At 44.9% G+C, this 17,496-nt stretch overlaps 1 protein-coding gene across 5 annotated transcripts in view; it reads right to left on the bottom strand.

Annotated features, from left to right (window-relative positions):
• GATA3 (GATA binding protein 3) overlaps positions 1-17,496 on the bottom strand; it is a 61,422-nt gene that overhangs the window by 12,573 nt on the left and 31,353 nt on the right. For 3 of the 5 annotated variants that reach the window (XM_063134691.1, XM_063134692.1, XM_063134696.1), the window contains exon 3: positions 13,715-13,860. In XM_063134691.1, coding sequence (XP_062990761.1) covers positions 13,715-13,860 — 146 coding nt within the window. The remainder of the gene's footprint in view (positions 1-13,714; positions 13,861-17,496) is intronic. The other 2 variants (XM_063134694.1, XM_063134695.1) reach the window with 1 other exon arrangement.

Raw genomic sequence — 17,496 nt, 5'->3', positions numbered from 1 at the left:
GCAGGCCAACTTCTCAGCTCGGTTTAAAAGCTTCCTTAGTGTTCCGGCACACCAAGGAAAGCCAATGTGGTATTCTCATGCCTTAACCCAGGTTCTGCTTCTCAAATTTTGCTGCCAGGCATATAGTCTGAACAAGAGGGACCTGCAGTATGGCCCGCGCCTGTTCAGGATATGACCCCATGCCATTTCGTTTCTTGCCAAGTTTTTCTCTCCTTGTCATTACAATCAATCAGCTTTCTCAATCACAGAGCATGCTCAGCCTGCATTGGGCTATTTGGGGATTCCTCCCCTAGACATTTGGGGTTTTTTATGCGCTAAAGATTATTTGTACTCCTGCAATCTTGGGGTTCCCCCAATCCTGCTGAGATCTCCCTCTCCTTCTAATGACACAAAGACGACACTCAGGGAATCGAGATTGTGGTGAGTATATATTAGGGCTGGGCACAGTCCCCACCCACCCCGACTTGCCTCAGAGGCCATTTCAGAGCCTCCAAAACAGCCCCAATTTGATTTGGGGTGATTCGGGCCTGGGCCACCTCGCTTTGGCACCGAAGCCGAAGAGAGGTTCATCTTCCCCAAAGCGGATCAGCCCTTCTGGGTTCTTGGGTGCCCACAGCATGGCAGGTGCCAAGGAAAGCCAAACACAAGGCCTAACAGGAGTCCATTGACTCATAAGAACATAAGAAGTGCCCGGATGCTGGATCAGACCGAGGGTCCACCTAGTCCGGCACTCTGTTCACTGCCTTACTGCCTCGAATACTGGTGGTAGCACATAGCCATCGGGGCTAGTAGCCATGAATAGCCTTCTCCTCCAGGAATTTATCCAACCCTCTTTTAAAGCCATCCTCGCTTGCTCACCCCCCTCTGTCCCTTCCTCCCCACTCCCCAACCCCTAAAACTGGAGCTACTGCCACTGCTGCACATGGGACTTCCCTTTGCCATCCAACTTCATCTATTAGAGCAACTATCTAAAAGTACGATAGGGGCTCTCTCATTTTCATAGATCTATGGTCACAAACTATGGAAACGGCCCTTTATGGCTGCCATAGATTGCAGCTGTAGATCTATGAAAACTACAGGCTGGGCTAAAACTTGCTGTGCTCTGGTTTTCTAGGTACACAGAGGTGGGGAACTGTATGGCTCCACATTCCACTCATCTTTAACAAGGATCATGGCTTCTTATTAGAACATGCTGATGTTACCAGAGTGAGATCTGGGGGGATTCTACACGCCGTACTGAGGGCGCTTCCATGCGCCCCCAGTGCGGCCCCAAAGCGATCGTGTAACTTGCCTGGAGAAGAGACGAGGAAGAGGCGTCCTTGCCGCCGCCGCCACCCACCTGCCTCCGACCCAGCCAGGTCAGAGAGCTCAGCGGAAGAAAGTGGGATGGAGAGCGGAAGAAGCTCTCCACCCCGCCTTCTTCTGCCGAGCTCTCCGTCCCGGCCGGCGAGGAAGTAGGTGGCAAGGACGCCTCTTCCTCATCTCTTCTCCAGGCAAGTTACACGATCGCTTTGGGGCCGCACTGGGGGCGCATGGAAGCGCCCTCAGTACAGCGTGTAGAATCCCCCCAGCTCTTCTCCTTCCCAGGCTGTCTCAGCACAGAGAAGGATTATTGCCCCTATAAAAAGAAGAGGACATAAGAAGATCTCTGCTGGATCAGGTAAAAGCCCTGTCTAATCTGGCATTCTGTTCCTACAGTAAACAACCAGAAACCTATGAGAGGTCCACAAGTAGGACATGAGTGCAACAGCACCCTCCTGTCCATGTTCCCCAGCAACTGGTGAACATAGGCATACTGCTTCTGATACTGGACTAGTAGCCAATGATAGCCTTCTCCATGGATTTGTCCAATCCCCTTTGAAAGCCATTCAAATTGATTGACAGCCATCACTATATCTTGTGGTAGCAAATTCCCCAGGGCTGTGTGAAGAAGTTCTTCCTTTTATCTACCCGGAATCCATGGTGTGGGATACCACATCACACTGAAAGTTTCACAATCTAGAACAGCCTCTCCCCACCCCCACCCCAAAAATGCAGGGATTGAAACTATAACGCCTATATTCATACTCCAAAAGATTTCTATATCCCAAATGGAATGGAATGGGTATTTTGCCAAAGTATGAATCATAGAGACATCTTTGGCATGGACACACAAAGGTAAGCTTTCTGCATGTGTGATCAACTGTGTAGGCACTACTTGTTCCAATAAGAGGATAGCAAAAGTTCAGCAAGTACCGCGAAGGGGGCGTTCTGTTTTTCAGCTCATGGGACTTCAACAGACCTTATGTCTACATTTCAGGCTTACAATGGCATTCAACACTGCAAAAGCTTCCCTTTCTTCGGAGATGATTTAGAATCTGATCCCATTGCACTGACGTTGTCAACCCAACTGAACTTCTTTAACGATGAAGCCTGCCCAATGTGTGACACCCACTAGGACCAATCACACACTACCAGCAACGTGCAAAGGCCCATCCATAACCCTTCCGGTTTTGCTGTATACCTGGGCTGCCAGAAAAGGGGGGATTTAGAGAAGCATCTGGATAGACTACATAATATGTGGTTGGTGGTCCTTGGAAGGTAGAAAGACACATATAGGAAGCTGCCTTTGTCCATAGGACTATTTGTCCATCCAGACCAGTCTACTCTGGCTAGACTGAGTCCCAGGAAACAGTTTCCCTATCACCTGCTACCTGATCCTTTTAACTGAAGATGCCAAGAATTAATCTCCCATACTCACACCGCCCTAATTTCCCACACACATTCATCTTGGAGAGGGAGCACATCTTGTGCAATCTTGGAGATGAAACCTGCTACCTTTTATGAGTAAAACACCTCATGTACTCTACGATGAAGCTATGGCATTCTGATGGAAGAAGATTATCCAGTCAATCTTTCAGAGCGGGATTAACTATGATACCACGTATACTATAGAATTCCAACTGTTGTCCCGTATTATAGTTTAATGGTTGGATAGTGGAGTGTCTTGTGTTATTCCCTGATCATATAAGGGATGAGAGGGTGTGTTCCCAGTATTAGATCATGTGCACCTTACAGTGAAGAATCAGGCCATAGCTAGACTTAAGGTTTATCCCTGGATCATCCAGGGATCAAACCTTTCATCTAGGTGACATACAGGGGATCCAGTGCTCAGGCAGGGGCAAACCCTGGATGATCCCAGGATAAACCTTAGGTCTAGCCGTGGCCTGAGAGTCCCACTTCTTCAGGAGTTTATTTGCTGAAACTATTCTGCTCTCTGTCCATTTGCTTTTCAAAACTCTACACGTTTTCAATGTCTCAAACAAACAGATCAGATTTGGCCAAGCGAGGAATTCCCCTTAAAATCTAGGCCAACTATATGTTCGTAGAACACAGGAAGGAAACTTTTGAAAAGCCATGGCAAGCCTTGATGGCTCTCCTAGAGACAGTAAAATGTAGAACTTCAAATCTGGAGTTCTGTTCTGCCAAGTTCTTATCTCTACTCTCAAATACAATCTGGCCCAATACTATGGTTATGGATCAGGGCCAGCATCACAAGCAGGCATGGTTGGGCAGCTACTGAGGTCCTACACCCTAGCAGGGGCCCACAGACAGGACCCCCTAGGGACTTGTTTCTCTTCTTTACTATTGCAACCTGCTTGTTCACCTGCCACTCACTCCAGCCCAAAGAATGGTGGTGGTGGTGGTGGTGAGAAGTTATAGGAGATGCCATGGTCTCCTCGCCCACTGGTTTTCTGCCCTGATGAGAAGGATCAGTAGCACACTGGTGACAATGACAGTGAGAAGGTAGACTCACTGAGGGTGGGGGCCCATTGAGGGTGTCTTGCCCAAGGGAGCTGGCACTGTCGTGAATGTCCTTTTACCTCTAAACCCAAAATACAGTCTTACGGCACCTGGAAGTCTTACAGATTTTATGTGGTGTAAGCTTTTCATGCCACAATAATTCAATGTGCCTTTTAGGTGTCACGAGACTAATTTTTGTGTTTGCTGCAGCTGCAGCTTAACACGCTTTTATCTGGAGCGTCAATTAAAATTTGGGCAACTGCAAAGACTCAGCTGAAGCGTCCTAAACAATCCAGGTCATGAGAAGGAAGTTTGAAAATGTGAGACTGCTTAATTTCAAGGCAGGAACCAACATTCTTTTGCAAACGGGCAACTGTTTATATCTCACTAGAAAGCTCTTTTTTTAAAAAAAAAAAAATATCAGAATTCTGTGCCATGGTCATCCAGATTACACCCGAAGAAAAGGGGAGATGTATACTCTGGTGCTTAGAAAGGTTTAAAATGTTTAATGGTGATTTCTTCAATAAAAAATAATACGTAAATTAAACATTTTAAACCTTTCTCAACACCAGAGTATACATTTCCCCTTTTCTTCGTTTGTTATTGGTGCTTCTGTCCCCTTTTCCACTTCCATCCAGATTACACACCAAGGAAAGCTACTTTCTGCAGCATGTATATATGATGCAAATTTGCACATCCACATTTACTAATTCTGTTTATGCCAGGGTGGGTGGAAGGAGACCCTGGAATTATGCATGCCAGTAAAGGGCTCCCTCCCTGTACAACCGTCCCAACTTCTTCTTCTTTGTAATTTCACTAGGCATTCCCCACATATTTTAAAGCCTATCTTTGTAGCCTTAAGGACTAGGAACTTGATTTTGGGGTGTTGAACTCTGCACTACATTCCAAAACCCACCCATAAGGAGCACAATTACAGACCCTTGTAACGTGCCGAGAATTTCGGATCATGACAGAAACAATGCCACAGTGCAGTCCAAGCGATGTCTTTAAGCCCATGTTTAACCTTCCTGTGGAAATCATTGCGGCTTAAACATATTTAGCTTTAACCAAATTGAAACCCGAATCTCTGCAGATGTGCGATGTGGAGGTTTAACGGTTGATTCAAATGTCAGTTTTTGTCTAGCAAAAACTGACATTCAAAAGGCCCTTTTCATTAAACTTTGCCATGTCTTGCGTCTTGAGGGTGCTCCATCGTTCATTTAAACCAGGCATCCCCAACCTGGCGCCCTCCAGATGTTCCGGTTTACAATGCTCAGCATACCTGAACATTGCCCATGCTGGCTGGCACGAATGGGATTTGTAGTCCAAGACATCTGAAGGGCACCACGTTAAGGAACGCTGATCGACATTCACTGCATGGTGGTGCAACACATTTTGTACAATGTCTCAAACCCAAGAAGATTGGCAAAATGGTCCAGCACCAGGGGCATTGTTAGATCTGGCCTCACGAGGCTCTAGTCCCGGATCTATTCCCTGGAGCCCTGAGCTCCCATTGGAGCCAATGGAAGGCATTTTACTTCTGCTTCATTGCTATGCAGGTGGCAATTTTCAAGGGTGAGGGGATGGGAAGGGTTAGCTCTCCCCTTCCCATATGTTACAACATTTTCCCCATCACACCCCTAATTTCTCTCTCTCTCTCCCTCTCTCTCTCTCTCTCCATAGCAATTAAGCTCAGACAGAGAGAAGCACCACCACCACCCCGATTGGTTTGGGATAATCTGGTACAGGATGCCAATAAATTGCATTTTTTTATTTGAGATAAAGAAATTAATTTCCTGTCATCTTCACCCTGTGGGAAGAAGAAGCAAGGGAGACTGGAGCAGGCAGAAACCATCAGAGCCTGTTTCAGTTGGACACCCACACACACAGGGCTAACATCTTCACCCTGTGGGGAAGAAGAAGGAGCTGTTGATCTGCCCCTCCATTGGGAGATGAGAGGACGGAGCAGGGCCTTCCCACCAGCCTGAACAGTCTCCTTAATTTCTTTTTTATTTTCTCCCTCTTCCCTCCCCATCCCCTTTTCCTTGTGTGTCATGTCTTTTTTAGAATGTAAGCCTGAGGGCTGCGATTGCCTTCTTTACTGATCAATTGTAAGCCGCTCCGAGAGCCTTTTTTGGCTGAAGTGTGGGATAAAAATACTCTAAATAAATAAATAAATATAGACGGATATAAATTAGCATGTGTAGATTTTATGCAGTTCTGTGTCCTATGGGCCTGGGCCCCGAATTTTTCAAGTGCCTACAAACACCCCGGTCCAGCATACTCAAACCATTAAACCAAAATCAACTCATATCAAAGATGCCTTAATATGGAAGGAAGGAAGGAAGGAAGGAAGGAAGGAAGGAAGGAAGGAAGGAAGGGGTGTTCACACAACTGAAAGCAGGATTTATTGCAAGGGTTACCAAGTCTTAGCCCTGAAACATATGTTTAAAGCTAGAGCTGTATCATGAAAGAAAAGTGGGATTATGGGATGAATGGCTAATCAATGGCATGAATGCTGGCACTGGGACTTTGAGGCATTCCTCAACTGGAGCATGAAGGCCTGTCGGCCTAGCTATGGCATACAGACAGAACTGCACACCAGCCTACCTTGGACTGAAGGAGCCTGGTGGGATGGGGTGGAGCCTATAGGTGTGAGAATTGCACCTGGTGGATCATAGGGTGGAGCCTAGCTGTGCCTGATGGTTCATTAATTTGGGGAAGTGCTAACAAGAAACACTCTCAAGCCAAGTGAAAAAATAGCTTGCCCTCTTGGCTCTGTCCCCTTGCCCTGGAGATTCCAAGAAGGCTAAAATCCCAAAACATCTGGTCAATCCCAGAGACCTCGCATGCCTAGGTGTTCCACTGCTGCTGAATACCTGGACCTTAAGAATAGGGGGGAACAACACCAACGCATGGAGGGTTAAAATATGTGCTGTGATGCACACCAGGGTTACTATTTAGTGTTCACTTTTTGATACCCGTATAAAAATGGTTAAACATCCCTGGATTAGGGGGGCAAGGGTTAAGATTTGACCTCCAAGGAAACCCGGGCCCCAATACCTTTAAGAAATTTAGCAGTCTCTAAGCAATTGAAACCATCAAAGCACTATGGGAATTATAAGTTCAGGACTTCACCCCTGTTGATCCAAACTCCAAGATTTGGGGGGTGGGGGGGGTTCAGGCACAGCCTCATCAGTGTGCCCCCTTAGCCTGAAAGAGGTTGGACATGCCAACCGAGAATTCACTTATAACTAACTTACTTGGGCGCTCTGTGCAAAGTGGAAATGATAGTACTGTTAGGACATCAGTACCTCTGCTGGTCATGGGGCCTTGGCAAAAGCCCAACCTTTCCACCCCATAGATCCGGCCTGGGAGAAGGCACAAATCCATGCCAGAGCTTATAATAGGGAACTTCTGATGTTGTCATGCTCTAGATACGTAGCAACAGAGCCCACTGAATTTAGTGAAAAAAGAAGCAGACCTCGCACCATTTGCAGAAGATGACAGGGCTCCTCTGCATTTAAGAGTTCGGTCGAAGCCGGGATTTCAGCAGGTGTTGCATGAACAAAATTCAATCAATATTTTTAGTTGTTTATGCACATGACGCTGACCGCAAATATTTTTTGTTTGAAGGTCAGCGACTTGCACGTTGCATTCCTTTTAATGCTCACTTTTGTGGGGCGTGCACATTGTTTTAGTGCCCGGGGTGGGGAGTCTGTTTTCACATAATAAATTGCTATTTTCAAGCAACAGCTTAAGGCCTGCCTTTTCCTTCACTCCTTCGGGATTTTTGGTGCTCCCTCCCCCACCCCCTCCCCCACCCAGAGCTTCGTAAAGACCATCTTCAAACCAGAACAGCACGACAGGCTGTAGCTCAATGGTAGAGCAGATGCTGTGTGTGCAGAAGGTCTCAGGTTCAATTCCTGAGATTTCCATTAAAGAAGCAAGTGATGGGAAATACCTCTCACTGCTTTAGTTCAGTGCTGGGTCCAGGTGTTTGGGGTCCCTTGGGCAGGACACCATCAGTGGGGGCCCTCTCTCAGTGAGTGTACCTTCTCACCGCCATTGTCACCTACTGCTGTTGCTCCTCTTTCTCATCATTGCTAGCACTTGCGTAAATAGGCCTTGGAACTACTGAGCAAGAGTCAGGGATGCTTTAGGGTGGATTCCTGCATTGAGCAGGGGGTTGGACTCGATGGCCTTGTAGGCCCCTTCCAACTCTGCTATTCTATGATTCTATGATTCTATGAATAAACCGGTTGCAATGGTGGAAGAGAAGCAACTCTAGTGGCTTCTTGTTAGGGGGCCCAGCTAGGGTGTGGACCCTTGACAGGTGCCCGACTGTTCTTACCATTGGTGCCAGCCATTCTTTAGACAATATGGGCATCATCAACAAATACTTTGACCTGGTAGAAGTCAGCTTCTAATGTCCCTATGATTTTATCTTCGAGGCACCTGACTTCTGACCTGATCTTCTCAGCCATGGCAAAGCCAGCAAAAAACTCCTCGATGGTCTGCAGTTGGACCAAGGGTCAAATATTTTGGAGAGAGGCTAAGCAAATACTATCTGGTGTGGGCCATTTAAGATGACTTGCCTAAAGCCTAAATATAAGTAGTCTAAAGTGAGTTAATGATGATTCCCTAGGATGGCAAAATGGAACCTCCTGTTTCTTCGGATAAGATCACCTTTCTTGACTGCAGTCTCCCTAAATCTGGGTCCCTCCAGATAGTTTGGACTACAAGACCCATCATCCTTGAATAGTGGCCCTGCTGGCTGGGGCTGATGGCAGTTGTAGTCAAACCACCTGCTGAGACCCAAGGTGGGGAAGGTTGCTCTAAGTAAGTTGGATTGGGGAAGGAAAAGGAAAAAAACTGTTGATCATGAACTATCTCCGACGTACAGATTTTTCCTAGGAAGTTAGCTTTATTTAAAAGGAGGAGAAAATATTAGAAAATGCCCCAATTAGAAGTCCTAAAGGCATTTACCTCCCTCAAAAGCTATTCGTGTCTGATTTTTCTCAGTAAAGGGCCATTAAAGTTGTCCCTTTCTTAAGGCAGGGACGCCACTTCCCCGTTCAAGGAAACAGCCACAGTAAAATTGAGGTGGCAGCATGTTTTGTGTGTATGATTTGTGTGAAAGGGAAATGGAGCTAGGCCAGGAAATTTAGACCTCTCTTCTCCGAAAAGAAGCTTGAAGTGTCACTTTTATTTTCACTTGCGGCGGCATGTTGGTCTTCCTTAGAAGTCTGGCTTTCGTGGGTGTGAAATTCACCTGGGTTTCTGTGCAAGGAGGCCCCGTAAGTGTCATGGAAGAGACTGGAGGTGAAGAAGACGGGGGCACTTCTGAACTCAGACAGCACCCCTGAGACTCAGAAAGCACCAGGAAGCTGCCTTACACCGAGTCAGACCAATGGTCCATCTTGCCCAGTATTGTCAACACTAACAGGCAGCAATGGCTGTCCAGGGTTTCAGGCAGGAGTTTTTCCAACCCTATTTGGAGAAGCCAAGAATCAAACCTGCGACCTTCTGCACTCAAAGCAGGTGCTCTACTTACTGAGCTACAGTCCCTCACAGCATCCTGGCAGGACTAGCCACCAATGCCTTCCCTGGGTCCCCATTTAAAAAAAGGTAGCTGAGTATCTGCCATTATGATTTCCCACAATGCTGCTAACTTAGCTAGAGCATTGTGGGAATTCTCAATGGTGGCCCTCAGCCACTCAGTGTTGCTACTGGCTACCACTGCTGCCAGATAAACCTACCAGGACACACCAACAGAGAAAGGGGACCTACCAGTGTGCCCCTCAAAGACCTGGCTGTACCCCCTAGGGCAGGGGTATCTAATCTCCTTTAGCCCGTGGGGTGAATTCAGTTTGAAAGACACTCTGGGAGGGGTGTTTGGTGCAATCCAGATCTGGTCAGGACCAAAAGCAGAAGGGATGGAGCAAGGCACGTACACCCTTCATTCTGTTGGCCGTCACTGGTGAAATTGGATTATTTTTTTCCAATTTCCTGAATTTGCGCAAATTCTCATTTGCAAAAAATCACACTTACGAAAATGCTCAAATCCCACCCCATGCATTTTCATACTTTAGCCTATGGGGCAGATGCACATTTTGGGCCAGTAGTTTTTGTATTTTATGTATTTTTCTGCAACTAAATTTGCCTAAAGTTCCAGAATTTTTTTTTTTAAACTAGTCTGCTACAGAACCCATGGGTCAGATTCATAAGAACTTAAGACGAGCCCTTCTGGATCAGACCAAGGGTCCATCTAGTCCAGTACTCTGTTCACACAGTGGCCAACCAGCCATCAGCCAAGGACCAACAAGGCAGGACATGGTGCAACAGAACCCTCCCACCTATGTTCCCCAGCAACTGGTGCACACAGGCTTACTGCCTCGGATACTGGAGGAAGCACACAGCCATCAGGGCTAGTAGCCATGGATAGCCTTTGCCTCCAGGAATTTATCCAACCCCCTTTTAAAGCCATCCAAATTGGTGGCCATCGCTACATCTTGTGGTAGTAAGCTCCATAATTTAACTATGTGCTGTGTGGAGAAGTATTTGTCCTGGATCTCCCACCAATCAGCATCATGGGATGACCCCATTGGGTTCTAGTATTTTGAGAGAGGGAGAAAAAGGTCTCCCTGTCCACATTCTCCACACCTTGCATAATTTTGTACACCTCTATCATGTCTCCCCTTAGCCTCCTATTTTTCCAAGCTAAACAATCCCAGCAAAAATCTGAACAGCAGATTCTGTTGTGGATTCTTCTGGCATCCCTAGGCAGAGTCAAAGGGACAGGGGGATGAATATATATATATATCAGCCTATTTTAGCTTAAAACTCTTACAGCCATAATAAAGCCTTAGGAGAAGTGTTTCAACTTTTGACAGTGGGGGCGGGGAAACTGTGAAGAAGCCCCCAAGCAATGAGCAGGGCGTCTCCCTGTGTCTGTGCTCTCCATTTCCAAAGAGCAGGCCATGTTAGCTTGTTGCAGCAGAAATAACAAAAGATCCTGTGTGCAGTCAAGTGGGCATCTGAACTAAATTATCTCAATTTTTATCCTCACAACACAACAGCCCTGTGAGGTAGGTTGGGGTGAGAGTCTGTGACTGGCCCAAAGTCACCCAGTGGGTTTCCATGGCCAAGTGGAGACTAGAACCCGGATATCCCGACTCCTAGTCCAACACTTTAGCCACTACACCACATAATCATGACATGGGCTAATTCTGGCCCTTGGCAACCTTTAACGATGGGCCTCTTCAAATCCCTGAAGTTAGCTTGTTTCGTACCAAGGCTGTCCAGGTAACAGCAGGCTCTATTCTCTGCAGCTCCAGTTCCATTTTGAGGAAGATGGTAAAGAGGCTGCAATTTGGGATGCCAATGCAGTTGATAGTGGGGGGTCAAAGATTTGTTTCCCCAGACATTGGGCACCTCAGTCTCAATGGAAACAGGTTCTAGAGAGCCAGTGTGGTGTAGCGGCTAAGGTGTTGGACTGGGAGTTCGGAGATCCGGGTTCTAGTCCCCACTCAGCCATGGAAACCCACTGGGTGACTTCAGGCCAGTGACAGACTGAGCCCAACCTACCTCACAGGGTTGTTGTTGTGAGGATAACATGGAGGGGAGCAGGATTATGTACCCCGCCTTGGGTTCCTTGGAGGAAAAAAGGCGGGACATAAATGTAATGTATATTGTCATAAATAAATAAATAAATGTAATAAGTAGAGCAAATGGGCAAGAGGAGGCTATGCATTTCAGCCTCACCCCCATCTAGACTTCCTCAAGTCCCCTCCCCTGCAACTGCCATCGTCATGATTTACAGCACTAACGTCTTTATCCAAACAGCCCTTGTAAGTCATCCAAAACATTTAGAGAAACAGATGTAGAAACAAACAAGTATCCTTTTTCCTTAGGGCCAAACATCACGGTACACGCAGTCAAGTGTAAATTTCCTCCAACTATTTTTATTTAATTTATTTATTTTTAAAAAATGTAATGAAAAGCAGCCACAGGAGGCTGCGTTCTTGAACGGGAGGGCGACAGGAGGGGTCTGCTTAACCCTTTCCCCTCGGGCCAGTTTTCCACTCATATTCATTCCCCAAGCTGCTTTTCACCCCAAGAGGAAAAAATACAGGGGTCCCTGTATCTTTCTCCCCTGCAAGAAGAAATGCCTCTCCCACACTAGAGGCCTTCAAGAGGCAGCTGGACAACCATCTGTCAGGGATGCTTTAGGGTGGATTCCTGCATTGAGCAGGGGGTTGGACTCGATGGCCTTATAGGCCCCTTCCAACTCTGCTATTCTATGATTCTATGAGAGGACAGCAGAGGCAGGTTAGCAGCCAGATCCTGGAAGAATTCATCCCTCTGTACCTGAATCTGCTTTGGCTTTCAAAATTGGACCCTCCCCTCTGCTATGTCGGTAAATAGGGCAGAGTCTGGTTTTAAGAACCGGGTGTGCTGCCTTCCTCCCTAGTCCAGCCTTTGACTACTGCCAAATCAATGACATGGTTGTGCGAATGGGGCCATCACAGGTGAAGTGACACAGTTAGAACCTTCATGAGACCTCAAATGCAACCTCCATCAAGCAGGTCAGCCGATTCACGCGCCTTCGCTCGCAACGCAGCAAATGCTGAGCCGGCAATCTGGGAGGAATCGTGCGATGGCCACGCACAGCTGGACTTAGCTATATATTTCCTGAAGCCAGTTGCTCCATTACCAAAACCAGTGGAGAACATAGCCGTGTGCAGGCATCCAGCCTGCTCACATGAAAGCTAAAAGTGGGTGGGGACAACCCACAACAACCCTCCAATAAAGTTAACAACAACACAGTTCACCTCTAATCAGTATGGAAAATACTGTGTGTGTGTGTTTAAAAAAAAAAATGTAATATCTTTTCTTTTCTGGGAGGAGGTTCACTTTTGCCAAGACAACTCATTGTCACCGCCACAGGTTAAAGGTTTCTCTCTCGCATGCCTCTCAATTATTTTATTACAGAGGTGGGCAACCGTGAGGTCCAGTGGCCATTTTTACCCCCTGGATGCTGCCTGCGGGTTGCCCCAGACCATCCAAAAATAAAAACATGTTTTTAAAACAAAAACTAATGATTTTTGACCCCTTTGGTGCTCTGTAGCCATTACAGTGACTTTTTTAAAATAATAATAATACAGAATTTGGGAGGGTGGAGGGGGCAACATGTGGCCTTTGAGTTATATATTGTCCACCCCTGTTTTATCACTAAGGCCAGATCTACACCAAGCAGGATACAACGGTTTGAAAACGGTTTGAAAACGGTCTATGGCGTGTGTCCCAGGCCCCAGCAGTTGTCACTACTGTAATAAACCGTTTTAAAGCCTAAGAGAAAGAGGAGCTAAAACCACCACAAGTCTTTTAAGAGCAAGCGACATCACTCCAAGATACTTAGACTTTTAGAGCTCCAGAGAACCTATCTCAAATGGCAACAGATGCCCCGTGTTTTAACTCCATGACGCTTGCAGCTTTACAGAAACATCAGTTTCAAGACATTCCACCCTTTTCGCAATGAATCAAAGATGCTTTTTCATGCCTGCCACATGCTTTTTGTATTCCCCCCCCCCCAGCTCCCTCTTCCTTCAAGCTCCACCCTCTGGAAACCATTCAAGAAAATAATCACCCCCTTACTTGATTTTTTTTAAAAAAAAATTAAAAAGATATATAGAGAGACATAGAAATGGTACATAACTTGGCAGGCATAGTGAAAAAGGGGGAGTGGGCTCTCTCAAAAGCCCTCTTCTGTACAGACAGATAAGACTTTGGGCGGGGCTGCCCAGTTCTAGTCCCTCCAGAAAGTCCTCCATCTTGGGCTGAGGAAATTCAAAAACACAAGATGACAGGGAGGGAGAAAGAAAAGAAAATAAGAAGTTAGTGCAGTTTTGAGATTCAAGTCACTTACCAGCCTTCTCTTGGGCTTTATCAGGGGCCGGTTCTGCCCATTCATTTTATGATACAGTCCACAGGCGTTACAGAGATAATGCCCAGTGCCATCTCTCCTCCATAGTGGGGTCGAGGTAGCGCCACAGTTTACACACTCCCTGCCTTCTGGAAACAAGAGGGGACACAGTTCATTGAGGGACAGCCAAGGGGAAAACGGGAAAGGGGATTGGGAAAGGACTCAACAATGTCACCATTCCAATACAACTTTCACTTCCAACCTCCCTTGGCCAAGAGCCGGATGTGTCTGGGGAAAGGGCCATACAGAGAAATCCATAGGGTTGCTGTGACGCCATTAAAGATTAACTGTCAATGCAACCCTAAACATGTCTACTCAGGAGTAAGTTCCATTGATATCAGTGGGGCATACTCCCAAGTAAGCCCGTATGTCAGTTCATTGATCAAACCATTCACTCTGCACACATTTGCAGAAGAATAAAACGATGGGCTAGATCCAAAGTTTATCATACTTAAGAGTAGGTCTATTGAAAACAATGATTCTTGTGTTAGTCATGACTCATGATTTCAATGGGTTTACTTGAAGTATGACTAAGTCTGGATCCAACCTGATTATTTCTGTTAAGGAATAAAAAAGCATCTGATTCTTTTTGGTTTGTTGATGGTTTAAGAGAAACGAATACATGTATCATGGCAGGCAACATTTAAGAAGGACAATGAGGGAAAAAGCTCCAATATGGAGCTTGTCAACCACAGTTTTTGTACTGGAAATAATTAACAATTTAATCATAATCGTAAATCACACATACTATCCAATTAATCAGAGACAGCATTTTACTCAGTTGGAAGGCTTTTAACCAGTCTAACCAATTCATCACTTAATCTAACCGTTTCGTTGTTTAAATGTTGCAGCCCTGTACTTAAATAGTAGAGACTTCCAATTTCACCTTTTGCAGGCCAAATTGCCATAGCAAAAGCTGATATACAGCTATGTATATTTACTCAAAAATAAGTCCTCCTGGGCTCAAGGAGACAGTTCCCTGGTGTAGTCCTCGAATGGTAGAGTTTATTAACATTTTATTTATTCATATTTGTCTCCATTCCTAAAGCATCCCTACCATAGAAATTATTATTATTATTATTATTATTATTATTATTATTATTATTATTATTATTATTATGGTTCAGATAGATAAGTACAATATCAAAGCACACACACCCAACAAAATAAAGCCAGCAAGTTCAACTAGCCAATTAGAACATGTAGTCATGTCCAAACTAACCAAATACATAAGGCTGAGAAAGGGTAGATAACATCTAGCTAAATTGGATTTCATTGGATTTAAGAAAAATAGGTATAATCTGGATATTGATCCATATAGATGTTTCAGTGACATAAATGGTGACAAAGGATAGACAATATTTATGTAAAACAGGGATTTGGGGCCCACCTCACATGTTAAAATATAGGCATATCAATAAAATGCAGGCAATTAAAGTTTCTAAGCAACTTTCAAAATAAGTAAGAAATGGATGCCGCTAGATATGAAGATATATGTTAATATTGGTGAATATTTCACTGCATAGTGTGTATTACATGCTATGTGTGAATTTAGAATGTTTATATTGGGTTGGAACCAGACTTACACTGCAATCCTTTGCATATTTAGACAGAAAAACATCCTACAACTCCCAGCATAACTAAGTCTGGAACCAACCAAATGTTTTGTTTATATATTTATGTAGTCATTAATTATCTATGTTATTCATTATTAGTAGCAGTAGTGTATTAATATTGTATTATATTAATAATATTTTAAAAGAAAAAAAATCCCATTGAAAAATATAATCAGATTCAATTTATTCAACGGCCAGGGAAATCATACGGATAAAAATTAATTCATATAAGAAATTGTCTTTCTGTGACCTCCAATATTTTACAGATGAAAATAGTGGCAACACGGTGTCCACAGAGTATTGCTCAAAGCCAGAACTCTAAAGGAACAGCCCAAAATGCTGAACCCTATCCCCCCCCACTCCCCCCAAAATGGGTTTGGCACCTTGGATAGATCCTTTAGAGTTCCAACTGGTTGCAACTGAAATCTGGAGTGGATTCACTGACCTACTGACACCAGAGACACCGGCCTCTACCAGTAATACACATTACCATTTAAACAGCCCCCTCCATTGTCCACTTGGGTCTTCTGTGTGCTATATTCATTCACTCTGAAATTACCTGTCCGTCTACTTAAAAGCCAAGAAGTATCCCATCCCATCCCACCCCACCTTGTGTTAAAAATGCATTTGAAACTATCTTCTCCAATATGTTACCAGTAGTTCACAATATATCCCAACATCTTCAATCTAGAAAGGACCAATTATATGCACTTCATGGTGCTTTCGGATTATTATTATTATTATTATTATTATTATTATTATTATTATTATTATTATTATTACCACCCTCACCACATACTCAGAGAAGTATTTGCTAGAGGCCAGAGTAGGGGAATGACCACTTTAACAAGTCACACCAACAAAAGTTTAGTAAGGCATCCTTCAAAGGCAAAGGCAAGCCCAAATGAGGGAAATAGATTTACCAGGGACTGTCCCTCATAAATAGGGGAACTTGGGGGACTTAGGCCATCCCCCAAGGAGGAAATGTATCACCAAAAAAGGGGATGTGGACTTGAGTCAAATATGCATACACTAATTTGTGTGTGGTGGGGGGGTAATATCTTAATTAAAAAAGAAGATTGGCGAAGAGGCCCAATAGGTTCTTAACCCAGCCTGCCCTGTCCGTAAAAAAAAAAAGGGGATATACCTAAGATTTCACTGAGTTGATGCATGAGACAATGTTGGTAAGCTGCTGAGCAGCGTTTTAGACTGTATTTGCTCTGGCAATTAGTAACTTCATTTTCACATAGTCACCCTCTCTCTCTTTGTCGTCTTTCCCACGGTTGAAATTTAGATGGGGCACTACATGGGGCAGGGGGCTGCCTTCCTTTCGTAATGCCCCCCTGTAATGCCCCCTGTTGGGGGGTGTTCCTTTTATGATTTTTTTTATGGCAAACCTCCTCAGGAACTCATTGAGTGCAGGGGTGCTGAAAACCATGTCTTGAATAAAATAATAATAATAATAATAATAATAATAATAATTATTATTATTATTTACTACTACTATTATTATTATTATTTATTATATTTATATTTATATACTGCCCCATAGCCGAAGCTCTCTGGGGGGGTTACAAATGTAGTAGTAATGGTGGCACTACTGCTACTAGAATACCTCTGATATATGTTCTTAAGAGCCTCAGATAAAGCCAATTCCACAATCTGTCTGGGCAGTTCTCTCTGCTGCTGAATAGCTGATGTACCCCCACCACTATAGGGCATCCCCCCAGATGGCCATTTGCCCTATTTTAGAGAGAAGAGTCCTCTATTTAAAGGGCTGTCAGGGAACATTCCTCTGCTTTTGAACTGTGGTGTTGGAGGAAAATTCTGAGAGTGCCTTGGACTGCAAGAAGATCAAACCAGTCCATACTCCAAGAAATAAAGCCAGACTGCTCACTTGAGGGAATGGTATTAAAGGCAAAACTGAAGTACTTTGGCCACATAATGAGAAGACAGGACACCCTGGAGAAGAGGCTGATGCTAGGAAAAGTGGAAGGCAAAAGGAAGAGGGGCCGACCGAGGGCAAGATGGATGGATGATATTCTGGAGGTGACGGACTCGACCTTGGGGGAGCTAGGGGTGGCGACAGCCGACAGAAAGCTCTGGCTT

Source organism: Elgaria multicarinata, chromosome 9 (assembly GCF_023053635.1).
Source record: "Elgaria multicarinata webbii isolate HBS135686 ecotype San Diego chromosome 9, rElgMul1.1.pri, whole genome shotgun sequence".
Classification (NCBI taxonomy): domain Eukaryota; kingdom Metazoa; phylum Chordata; class Lepidosauria; order Squamata; family Anguidae; genus Elgaria; species Elgaria multicarinata.
Note: the sequence above shows the minus strand (reverse complement) of the source record. Positions and strands in the feature narration are given on the sequence as shown.